This window comes from Eptesicus fuscus, chromosome 3 (genome assembly GCF_027574615.1).
Source record: "Eptesicus fuscus isolate TK198812 chromosome 3, DD_ASM_mEF_20220401, whole genome shotgun sequence".
NCBI lineage: Eukaryota > Metazoa > Chordata > Mammalia > Chiroptera > Vespertilionidae > Eptesicus > Eptesicus fuscus.
Genome location: NC_072475.1, coordinates 47,871,442 through 47,884,678, shown reverse-complemented (window position 1 = coordinate 47,884,678; position 13,237 = coordinate 47,871,442). Strand labels below are relative to the sequence as shown.

At 35.6% G+C, this 13,237-nt stretch overlaps 1 protein-coding gene across 7 annotated transcripts in view; it reads right to left on the bottom strand.

Annotated features, from left to right (window-relative positions):
• Positions 1-13,237, bottom strand: part of TP63 (tumor protein p63) — a 157,370-nt gene that overhangs the window by 87,306 nt on the left and 56,827 nt on the right. For all 7 annotated transcript variants that reach the window (XR_008555553.1, XR_008555554.1, XM_008151587.3 and 4 more), the window contains exons 3-4: positions 3,176-3,362; positions 785-900 (exon numbers count right to left, since the gene is read on the bottom strand). Coding sequence is in view for 5 of the 7 variants with exons in the window: in XM_008151587.3 (XP_008149809.2) it covers positions 785-900; positions 3,176-3,362 (303 nt within the window). In the remaining 2 variants the exon portion in view is untranslated. The remainder of the gene's footprint in view (positions 1-784; positions 901-3,175; positions 3,363-13,237) is intronic.

The following is a 13,237-nucleotide window of genomic DNA, read 5'->3' as shown; positions in this document are numbered from 1 at the left end:
GGGAGATAGGCCTTAAAAAAGAATCATCTTTGACCCAATTCGTTTGCAAGCTGATATATATCACCCGATTTAAACTGGGTTCATCCCATATATGAATATCACTGCAAAGGGAGAGCTGAAAACATCACCAAGAGTAGCGACTATGATCCACGGATATTTTCCCTATGTGGCTAAAACAGAATAACATAGATTTGAAGAAACACTTCCATAAATAACACTCTGGAGCTTAAAAGGTCCTCAGCATTAAATCATCTAGTCCAAAGTGCTCATTTATAGATGAGGCAGCTGAAGTCCAGAGAGGAAGAATTACAGCTAAAGGTTCACACAGCAAGCAGCAGCCAACACACTCATCTCCCTCTTCTAGGGTTCTGCATTTCTAATCTTCCACCTATTCATTCCACCTTCAGCTACGAGTGCCCTCTCAGGGTCCCCCATGTGCAGTATAAGAATCCTTGCATCCAGTATTGCTGCACATTCACTACCACCTAAATTGCCAGTTAAATTCTTTGGATAAGATAAGGTTGTGCTTTAACCCAATAAGCAAATTCAATTATTATGAAGCATTAAGATGGGAACATGGGCACAGAGCCATGTTATCAAGCTAATTTAGTGCAAATTTAGGAGTTTTGAAAGAGGTATAGGAGCAGTGTGTAGAGAAGGAAGAGAAGAAATTAAACAGGTTACATATATGGTAATAAGGACTAAGATAGAAATAGGTGCTCAAAACACCTTCTATCACTGAATTAAATCAGCTCCCAAGACAGCCCAGCCTGTATCTTTTTACCTGGGGTGGCTCATAAGGCACCAGCACACTCTGTCTGCCTGTGATGGGGTCTTCTACATATTGGGCGTGGCTGTTCCCTTCCACTCGAATCAAATGACTAGGAGGGGCAATCTGTCCTGCAGAACAGAGAAAGACAAAATAGTTAGTTCTTCACCCTCAAAGAAAACAAAATGAAACAGCACAGACAGGATATTGGTTGCCAAAGAAAGTGTTTAATAGAGGAACTATATATCCTTGAAAAAAGGGAAAAGATCCTGTTGCCAGATATCTAACACATGAAGGTGTTACAACCTTTATAGTGAAAGAAAGGACTGGAACACTCAAATATATTTAAGAGAACAATCCTATGTTTGCAGTGTTTAGGTTAATAATTCAAGATTTAAGAGAACTCTATGAATACATCTCTGACTAGATCCACAGAGGAAATTTTGCTAGTTTGTAGAAAATAGAAGAAAAATAAACAAGTTAATTAAAAAAAAAAGCACTCAGTGAGATAGAAAGATCATGTAACATATAAATCCACACCTGAAACCTATATGCTCCTATTAACCAAAGTCCCCCAATAGATTTAATTTTTTAAAAAGCCTGAGAAATAGTATTCAAAAATTGAGCAGAAAAAAAAAAAAAAAAATGAAAAACATGAAAGAAAAGGCAACAGATGGCAAGGACATTACTTTCCCTTTGCCTATTCTTTTCTCCATGATAAAATCTCCAATTTTAGACCTTGCTTTGGTCATAAAGATGAGAAACTTACTGGTTTTGTTGTGCTAAAAGAGCCCAAGTTTGGAGAATAAGAAAGGGAAAGCAAATTTTTTAAAGACTGTAGGCAAAGTTTCACAAAATTATGATACTGGACAGGGCTCCAAAAGAAAGAAGCTGATAGAAGAATTGGGAACCATAAAGATGTTCTTAATTTTTGACCATGTATTATTGTTCCACAAAAACTGATCTATAATAATAATTTATAATAATAAAAATGTAATATGCTAATTAGATCAGGCATCCTCTGGACGTCCTTCCGAATGACCTTCCAGATGACCTTCCAGAGGAAGCCAGGGTTGCGAGGGAAGCCTGGGTCCCAGGTGCCAGAGGGAAACTGGTGCAGGCAGCAGGAGGAAGGAAGGCCTACTCTTGTATGAATTTCGTGCATCGGGCCTCTAGTATTTAATAACAGTGAAAAGTTAAGTGAGTCAAGATGCCCTCTGAAACATCATCTATTATTGCAAAAGTAAAACAACTATTATGCCAAACATTGGGGGGGAAAAAAACAATTATGTCATCTTGGTGGATCAAGGGCAGTTATAAAAACCTATAATAAAGCTTAGCTATAAGAAATAATCTTTATGGAGTATTGTGAAGTGAAAAGCAAGATGCAAAGGTATGGCTGGATAAGGAGGTCATGTAGAAAAGGACTAGAAATCAATGTGTAAAATTTAGTTGTGTTAAGGTGGGAGTACTTAAACTTTATTTTCTCATCTGAAATTTCTATTCACTCTTTTCTTTCTCCACTACTTTTTCTGTACCATCCCTTATATTCTCTACATTCACACATTCTAGCTACCAAGCAATCTTTCCATTTTAAATACATTTTCTACATAAGTTGTCCACCCATCCTGCACCCTTATCACTCTGATTAATCTGTGTACATTCTTCTATCCTTTCTTTCCATTTTTCTGTGTTCTTTACTTAGACTCTCTTCACAAGACCTTAGAATATCAAATACCAGGGAACCCTTGGAAACAATGAGCTCTTTTGTAAAGCAATTGTCGGTTTGTGGCTCATATCATTGGCATGGATACAGATCATAAAGGTGGCCCCAAGATACGTGCTCCCTTACACCCAGTCCTTCACTCCACTGTCCCCCTCCCCAGCTTAACTTGCACATTTCTATTTACTTCTCTTGCCTATTATTTGTCTTCATTCATTTTTTCCCTACTTTTGTCTTCTGTTTCTTCATGTTGTTCACCTCTTATGCTCCTTCTTCTTACCCTCCCAACTCTCAATTGGTCAGGCCTTGACCATCTCTGGGAAGGCACTAAAGCTAGATTACCTCCCTTGGGCTGAGCAGACCAAATGACTAAATGCCACATTGTTCTTCTTACACCTTCTCATTAAAGAAGAAAAAAAAAATAAGCAATTGGGAGTAGAGAGACAAGTCCAGGTTATCCACTAATTACTAATATTAAATTAAATAGTTCAAGCATTGTAAGTCATTGTGAAGGCCACAAATATATTGATCATTCTTCTCAGGTACTCAGTCACCAAAAAAGAAGACTAAGCTGCCATCAGATTGCAGAGGGTGGAACCAGGTAAATGGACTCCAAACAAAATCTCTGCAGAACCTCTATTTTCAAGGAGCTTAGTTGAACAGCCACAGAATCCTCTCCTTACCCTCATTGAATTCACGGCTCAGCTCGTGGTTGGGGCACCGTTTCACCACCTCGGTGACATGCTCAGCTTTCTTGTAGACGGGCATGGCACGGATGACAGCACCCTGAGGAGGTGGGGTCATCACCTTGATCTGGATGGGGCATGTCTTGGCAATTTGGCAGTAGAGTTTCTTCAGTTCAGTGGAATACTGCACAGAGATGGTGGAGGAAGGAAAGAACCAACAGGAGATACTGTTACATCCCAAATCAAGGAAAATTATGTTCACCTTTTGCAGCCTTTATAGCTACATGTTTACCATTGGCTACTACATATATGACAGTGAGCAATCTTAATAGAATTACATTCATTAATCCAACTAATACTTTTTTTCTACTTGAAATAAAACCCAATATTTATCAAAGATTTCACATTTTTCAAAACACATTAATAGCATTATGGCCTTTCTTCGGGATGAAGAAACTGTGTCTCAGAGGGGTTTAAATGGTTAATACCATGAGCAGCTTTATAAAGTACTGGAAACTAAATGGAAAAACAATGTTCACATGAATTGAGTGATATTAGACAGATTATGATAAATCCTGTCCTTACAATATCTAAAGAGACTTGCAGGGATTAGGGTTTTGGGAATTTTGTTTCTTAAAGATGAAATGTCTGGAAGAATATGAGGATATTTTACCCAAAGTCAACCTGCTAGAAAACTACAAAACAAAAACATCCTCAAACTGCCACACTAATGTTCTAATGCCATAGCCTAAGAGAATGAAACATCTGGAAGTGGCCATTTTGTTGTATACTCTCATGAAAAAAAGGACTGGCCTAATGTAACAAAGCAAATCATGGCAGCAAAAGGATGGAGATAGAGATTTTTCCATTCACAAGTGAATGAAACATTCCTGCCCATACTTCCTTCTGCAGGGAGAGGAGTTCAGTGGTAGGTTGGTTGAAATATAGTATGTATTTTAATAATCTTTTTTTATATCCCAAGTATTTCAGTATATACAATTTTCAGATAAAATCTTCCTAATATTAGTAGTGTATTGCATAATCAGTTCCCCACACCAGCTGATCAAGGATTAAATGCAGCAAAAGGGTTTTAGATGACTTGATGAAATGGAAAGTATGCCCAAAAATCAAACATAAAAATAAAATCCTGCTTGGGAAGCACTGATTGAAACCTAGATAGATATTTTTGCTCTAGTGTTTTAAACCAATGACTTTAAAAACATTATCTTAGGACGTGTTAAGAACCCACTTTTAATGAGAACTCCAAGAAAATAAGATGTATTTTTATTTGTAATTTAACCATGAGTTTCATAAGATGGACCTTAGGAAAGATGATTGAAAAGTAAGTCTGTCAGCTAATACCTGACGGCAAATAAGGCATCCATCCAAGTATTTAAAGATTGAAGAAAAAAAAAAAAAAAAAGAATGATATGTGTTCAGAGGAGGACAGTTAAGAGAAACATTCTGCTTTAACAATTAATATACTATAACTCAAACTTGACAGACTAAAATACAGAAGTACTAAGAATAAATTTAGGCCATATCAGGTGTTAATCCTCCCTTGTCCTCAGGGATGGGAGAAGAGAATCTAATTTTTGAACTTAAATAAAGATAAATAATAACAGCTTCTCCATTTTCTGAATTATTTTGTAAGAAATATAATCCTCACATAACCCTATAGGGAAGGTGTTATAGGTATATGATCTCTTATCTGAAAACCCTGGGGTCAGATGTTTCAGAATCCATAGTCGTTTAGATTTTAGAAAGGAAGTAAAGTTCTTATAGCAAATACTGTAAACAGCTCCAGCAGGATTTAGGGCAGTGTCCCATAACCCAATCTAAACATTTCTGTAAAATTCATGAATATACATATCATCTGGGAAATGACTATAAGAGCCTCAAATTCAGACTAGATTTCAACACCAAATGAGTTTAGCACAAACTTATGAAATAAAAACAGAACCAATGTTGGTTTTTAGTAAGGTGACAGACGTCCCGCTTTTGGCGGGATAGTCCCGATTTTTAACAATTTGTCCAGCGTCCCGCGGCATTTTAAAAAAGTCCCGATTTTTGGAAAGAATGCACGACAAGCTAGGGAACGGAGGGAGAACGGGAAGGGAATATACGGTTTTTGGCAGCCATGTGGCTATTTAGCCAGGATATGAGTTTTATATTATTTTTGTTAATTTTATAATGTTAAACTTTAATAATAACAAATAATTGTTGAGAACTAATTATCGAGAACTGCTTATCAAAGTTTGCATTGTTGATCAGTTGTTAGAATTCGACCACCATTGTTTGGACTTAATGAACAATGGCATTTTTTGGGATTGGCAATGACGAAAACATTTTGTAACTGTCTCTCAGATGATACACATTGTACTGCGTGCTAGTAAGCTAGTTAAACAAGTGATGTCATTACAAATCAGCTATTCAGATAATTTAGGTAAGTAATTTATTTATTTCATAAATACATAAATTTTCTTGAATTTAGCAGACAGTACTCGTATTATTTATATTTTATAGTGGCGGCAAAAAGTCTAGCGCCAGCCTTGAAAGTGACACTTACAACTTACGTTACGGCAAATTCAGAGGAAAAATAATACAAGTTAGTATTGTTATTATTTAGAAAGAAATATAGGATTAAAATTAAAATAATTTTTAAAATATAGTTACTTTATAACAATCAAATTAATTTAATTTATAAACTAATAATAAAATATGTTCATGTAATTATGTACCTACTTACTGTGTTTTTAAGCAATATGTATATAATAATTTATAATATAATTTTAAATTATTTTTTTTAGATTTTTAACATAATGAGTAAGAAAAGAGGATGCAACTTCAACGATGATCTAAGAAGTGAATTTCCTTTTATTAACAAAACCAAAAGCGATTACAATATAGACCAAATTTTTAATCAAGAACCCCCCCCTCCGCCCCCCGGGCCGAAACCAGTTTGGCTCAGTGGATAGAGTGTCGGCCTGCGGACTCAAGGGTCCCAGGTTCGATTCCCGTCAAGGGCATGTACCTTGGTTGCGGGCACATCCCCAGTAGGGGGTGTGCAAGAGGCAGCTGGGATGTTTCTCTCTCATCGATGTTTCTAACTCTCTATCTCTCTCTCTTCCTCTCTGTAAAAAATCAATAAAATATATTAAAAAAAAAAAAAGAACCCCCCCCCCCCCCCAGCCCCTGGTCAATGGTGTCCCGCTTTACCAATGTTAAAATCTGGTCACCTTAGTTTTTAGAGCTCTTTGAGTTTCAGAATTACAGATAACAAATAATGGATCAGTATTTTTACGCCATTTTATAGGTAAAAAATTAAGGCATAGAGAAGACTTTCTTGAGGTCACAGAGAAGAGCTGGTTAATATTTTTCCAATACTAAATTCAGTCTCCCTGGCCTACAGTATATACATAATTCTATAGTGTTGCCTGCTTCCTTATTCCCTACCAAATGGTCAGTATTTTCTTCACCCATTTTCCAGGCTTTTGCAAGATCACAAAAAGTGGGAATCTGATGTAGGCCTAGATTTTTAAATCCCTGGTGATTTGAGTCAGCAGAGACTACAAATTGGAACACTCCTGGCTTCTTGTAATGTCTCTCTCTCTCTGGGGCTTTTAACTTTCACCTTTGAAATGCTCCCAACATTGATTTGAGATTCTTTAATTCTAAGGCCTAGTTTCTTCTTCTGGGTGTATGTGCTTTGTTTTGTTTTAATCATGCTTTTTGGATCCTAAGAAATATTGGTCTAACCCAATGTTAGAAGTATTTTCCATGTTTTCTTGTAGGAGATTTATGATCATAGCTCTTGAATTTAGTCTTGTATCTATTTTCAGTCTCTTCTTTATCCTGCTCTCCAGTCAACACACGCCCCTCTACTTTCTCTTTTTCTTTTTCATGGATACTCAATTGTTTCAACACCACTGGTTGAAAAGATTATCTTTACCTTTCATGCCTGTTGAACTGCCTTGGCATCATTTTTGAAAAGTAATTGACCATGTGTGTTCAAGTCTTTATCTGGACCCTGCCTTTTATTTTATTGGTCTACACATCTAATACATTGGTATCACACTGTCTGGATTACGGTAACTTTATTATAGCAAGTCTTAAAATTAGGTAATCTATGTTTTCCAAATTTGTTCCTCTTTTGCTAAATTATTTTGGCTATTCTATGTTCTTTGAATTTCCATATAAAATTTACAAGCAATTTGTTAATTTCCACAAAATTGCCTAGTAGAAATTTGGATGAGATTGTATCAAATTATAGGTCATTTTGGGCAGAATTAATATCTGAGCAATATTGTGCCTCTAATCCATTAATGTAATATAGATTTCCATTTAATTAGGACATCTTTAATTTCTTTCAGCAATTTTTTTCTCTCATTTTTTTTAGTTTTCAGTGTACAAACCTTGTACACCATTAACATTTCAGATGTTTTCCTATTTGTATACACACACACACACACACACACTCCCTTATGCAAACTGGGCATATAAAATGTTTGGCATCATTTTTTATTTAACATATCTTAGCATGATTAGATTTTAAAATATAATTATAAGCAGTTGCAATTATAGTATTGAAAGGAAATATGCCATTTAATCATGCCTTTCTCATACAATATAAATTTTACTCCATTTTTTAAATATGTTTTTATTGATTTCAGAGAGGAATGGAGAGGAAGAGGAGATAGAGACATCAATAATGAGAAAGAATCATTAATTGGCTGCCTCCTGAGGATCAAGCCCACAACTCAGGCATGTGCCCTGATGAGGAATTGAACTGTGACCTCCTGGTTCACAGGTCAATGTTCAACCACTGATCTGGGCTTCTCCAGTTTTAAATATTAAATATAACACTGCAGGGTGTATTGTGACCACATTACACAAATCTTTAGTATACCAGTTAGTTTTAGCTGGATCCCTTAAAACTAGGTATTTTAGTCAATGCATATTTTAGTGTTGTAGAGAAGTCTGAAGTAAATTAGAGACAGAGTGAAAAATAAACTACACAAATTCACTGTATATAGCAGAGATATGTAGGAAGTGTTATGGGATTCCACAAGATAAAGCAATTAAGTACTAGTTAATAAATTTGGTATTTATTGAGTGAGGACTTTATTCAAGGTTTAGATATTTAGCAATAAACAAAGTCCATGCTCTAAAGGTGCTGATATTTTGAATAAGCAAATAAATATTATGTCAAATGGTGATAAATGCTATAAAGAAAAAATAATCAGAGTAAATTTAAAAGAGGGAATCAAAAGGTAGGAGTTGGGGAGTTGAAGAGGATATTATTTTATCTAGGATTATCAAGGATCTTTGATAAGTTAATATTAAAAAACATATAAAGGAAGCACTGAATAATTAATACATAAACTGGGGAAATAATGTTCCAGTTATTAAAGACAGCAAGTACTAAGATCCTGGGGTGAGTATTCCTATCATGGAGGCCAGTGCCACTGGAAAGCAGTGAGCAAAGGCTGTTACAGAGATGGGATAAGATCAGAAATCAGAGACATTATGTGGGCCAGCTCATGCAAGGCCTTGTTGGCCAGGGTTAAAGACTTCAGCTTTCCTTGATATGAGATAGAAAGCCACTGGAGAAGTTTGTGAAGATTTAATTGTGTTTAATAAGATTCTGGATGTTATATGAAGAACAAACTTTAAGGTTCAAAGATAGAAGCAGGGAGACTAGTAAGGAAGCTATGCAAATATCCCAAGTAAAAAATGAGAGAGAGGCTTAGACCATCAGTGGAGTTGGTGAGAAGCAGTTGATTTCTTGATACATTTTTACCAGATTTGCAGATGGATTGGTTGTAGATAAGAGAGAAAGAGGAAAGTAAATATATTTTACTAAAGTAGAGAAGAAAGGCTTCATAGAAATTGTGATATTTTAAATAGGAGTTAAAAGACAAGTTGTTCAACCAACTAGATGGTGCACCCAAGAATGGGAAAAAGGGAGAGCCAAGAGGCAGAAAGCAGGCTTTTCATAAAGAGAGAACATTGTAAGTATAAGCAAAGATATGCTAACTATGGTTGAAATATAGATAGGTTGGGATAAGGAGGAGGAGAAGGAGAGCAGAAAGCAATGAGTCCAAGCTAGAAAGGCAGGTACCAGATTCTGAGGAGCTTTAGATGTTACAAGAAACAGGTAGACTCTGCCTGCAGGCAGAGAAGAGTCACTAAGGATTGTAAAGCATGGGGAGGACCTAATCAGTTCTATGTATTAAGTAAAACAAAGCTGGTAGGAGCAAGGCTGGAGCAAAGTAGGAAGAAGATAAACTTAATCAGGAACAAGAATGAGGAGGGCCTAAACTAGGGCAGCAGAATGAATGAAAAGGTGAAGAGATGGAAGAAATGTTTTAGACTTACTAAAAGTCAGTCTACTAGTTTTCATCGTGAAAGATATGCAGGGAAGCAACAAAACAGATCAAGCACTGTTATTCATTAGGAAAAAAAGATGTTTGCACAAATGTGTTATTTGCTTATCCCTTTTCTAAATCAAAGCAGAGTGAATGAGAGTTAGTTTTAATACAGGGCTTCCAATAGTCAATAACTAAGTGAGACATGTCTTAGTTAATGGACTAATCAGCAAACAGAAAAAGAAAGAATAATTAGTTTTAATTCTGGATAAAGAAAATAACATGAGGTAATACTGGAATTAATAGGCCAATTTTGTTGTGAAAGAGGAAAGGGCTTAGTTCTCAAAGCTAAGAGCGTTGGAAAAGGACTCTTACCCCACACTGACAACAATAAGCAACTTTACTGGACTGGGTGTCAAAAAACAAGATTTAAATTCTGCCTCTTCTATATATTCCCTAGGCTTTTAGGCAGTCACTTCACCTCTCTCAAACCTAAAATAGAAAGAAATATATATATCTATAATATACAATATACAGCTCTTAGAACAGAGGAAAAAATTACAGGTATCAGAAGCCTTAGTCAACTGCAAAGAGCAACATAAAAGCCACATATTATGGATAATTACTGGAGCCTCATCTTTCTAAGATTCTCCACATAAAGTGTTTAATGTAGCTTAAGTAATTTTGGGAGTATTGTGAAAACATTAGTGCAGCTTCATCAGGAAGTGGTTGCTGCCAGATAACAATAGTCTGCTGAAATTTGAATATTAACCATTTACAACGAAACACATAGTTCATATTGATCTGCTAGTAATCACTAAGTTCTAAACCATGCTAAATTATTGGGTTCACTTGTTTAAAAAATGAATTTGGTTTATATGCTGCTGTACATTTAAAAATGCACGTGCATATTTCCATAAGTACATGTACTATAATTTTATGTGTCCTTAAAATTTATTTAATTACATTGCTCAAAACTTCATCTTAGTAATCTGCTATTTCCACTTCTGATGTTTTCAAGATTTATCCATGTTCTTATACTTAGATGTATTTCATTTATTTTAATAGAAGGAGACAGGTGAATGAGATAGAATGGAGGAAGACCTTCTGCTTTATCTGTAATATTCTACTTAAAAAATAGTTAAGGCAATATGGACATTTTTAACATTTTGGTAGATTCTAGGTGTCTAAATTTACTTACTATTTTTGTATACTTGAAATATTTTCTAATTCAATTTTTAATGAATAAATTTAGCATGAACAGCACCAACCTGTAAAATTGTTGCCGGCTTGAGATTTTAGAAGATAGAGAATATAGAAATAAGATGTTAGAACCCAGAAGGAACATTATAGCATGTCTTGTCCAAACCTTCTTCTCCCCTTAATTTTCAGATATAAAATTTAGGCTTACAGAAGTGAAATGGGTTCATTAATGCAACAAATATTTAGTGAGCACCTACTTCATGCCAGGCTCTGTCCTGGATCCCAAGGAACTAGCAGTCTCCTTACTCTAAGTGAATTGGTTTTAAGTAAACACTGACAGTAAATAAATTATTTCTAAAATTATGATATATTTTCTAGAGAAAAAGTAGAGAAAGACAAACCTAAATGTGGGGTTCAACTTGGTTTGGAGGGTCAGGAGGGCATCCCTACAAAAAATGTTTTCTAAAGGTTACACAACTAAATCTAGGCAATGTGTAGTTGAATTAAGATTTCCTTTCTTCTGGAAAGCTAATACTTTTACAACTACATCATACTCTAGTGTCTGAGTTTCTATAGAAAACCAAGGACTAGATTTCATGTTTCTATTATTAAGTCACCTGTTTCAACGCATTTTAATTCAAGATAACATTGCTAAGCTTTTCTTAGAAAGTTAGACCAGGAAAAGCTTAGAGATCATTTAGTTCAGCCACTTAGGTTACAGAGGAGAAATCCAAGCCCCAGAAATGAGAGGAGACTTGCTCAAAAATACTCAGCGACAGGACCATCTTGATACACAGACCCATGGTCTTCCCCAGGTACCCTGTAGTCTTTATACTCATATATGGGACCAAAGTGGAACTGGTATGTTAGCTACCAGAGTGAATTACATAAATACACAATATGATTATAAATACAAGTATAAACCCCAGAGGTCATCTACAAAACTAAGGTATGATCACCAATTTCTTATAGGATTTCAAGGATACTGTATGTTCTTTGAGTCAGTATCACATTTTTTTAATTTGTTAAAAAACTGTCTACAAATTAAGATTGTCTTTCCTAAATTGTAACTATATTCTCAGAATGGGATCTTGAACATAGGAATAACATGCAATGCCCACCCAATTTTACTACTTCAGGTCCTAGGTTGAATAAATTAGCAGTGCACTGTACAAACCCTTTTACATATATAGGTAAGACAGCCCATGAGGTTGTGTCTCTAAATTAGGTAAGTTTTAATGTGAAATTAGAAAACGAAGTACTGTGAAGAGGGCGTAGGGAAGCACATGTGAAAGATTTACTCTCAAAGATGGAAATAACTGACCTTTCAAAAACAGTCACAGATTCCTGACACTGAGGAAGTAAGTCATCCACGGAAGAATTTCAGGCCGCTCATGTGATCTCCTGGAAACTCAAGTTAATCATTCAAAGGGAGAAAATAAGGGAGGAACATTTCTAATGTTTCTTTTATTTTGAAGATTGTATGAAATGGTGCAAATTTGTTAGAGAACCCAGTTTCTAGGTTCACATTGACAAGGTAAACTCTTTAAAAAGAATGTGGAAGACAAAGTGCTGATATTCATTCTGATTCCTGATCAGAAATATGTAAAACATATAGGAATCAAGCTATGCAGTCATGCATATGTATGCACATTCAATGGTGCGTGTATTTCTAGGAAGTACTAGCCTATGAGCAAGAATGAAGAGCCAATATTTTGTTGATCTTTAACCAAATTTGCTCTTACACAGTCTTGAAGATTCACATGAACAGAGTATTTCCATAGTGGCATGGTACAGAAATGCCTCAAAACTATCACATGAACTAAACTCGTGCTATACAATATCCCTGACAAAATGGAAAAGCAAGCTTTGCCTAAGTTTTGTTTTGTTTTAGGAGGGGGAGAGGGAGTTTGACATATTGAGGAGTGAGATGCTCAAAGCCAAATATCATGTTCAAATAAAATAATTCCAGGGGATTTTGGAAAACAAGAGTAAATTCAGCTCCTTTACTAATAATATGTTGCAAATAGAAGGGTGGGGGAGCATTCCAGTAACTACAGCCTCACCATCACCACCTGCCTCAGTAGACATACTATATTACACGCTCTTGGCTGCCAGACTGGTAATTCAGTATCACAATGCAGAGAGATGCCAGCTAATATCAGCACACACCTGCATAACTTTTCCCTTTCCTAAAGGTTCAACAGAGACCCTCCCTCTCCACTGCATCAAAAGACAAAACAAAACAAACAAACAAAAACCCTTTACTTTTTTAATATTCTCCCAGAAGAAATGCCATACCTTATGCTAATCCCAAATCACAAGGCTGACTTGACCCACCAATCTGCAAGAATATGGGTGAAATAAAATTCCATGAAGTAAATAAATCAATAATCATAAAACCCACCTCTCGATTCAACCCATTGACAAGGAAAGCAACTATATAGAGCACTGTTGAAGCTATTCCTGATACTACAATGCCAGC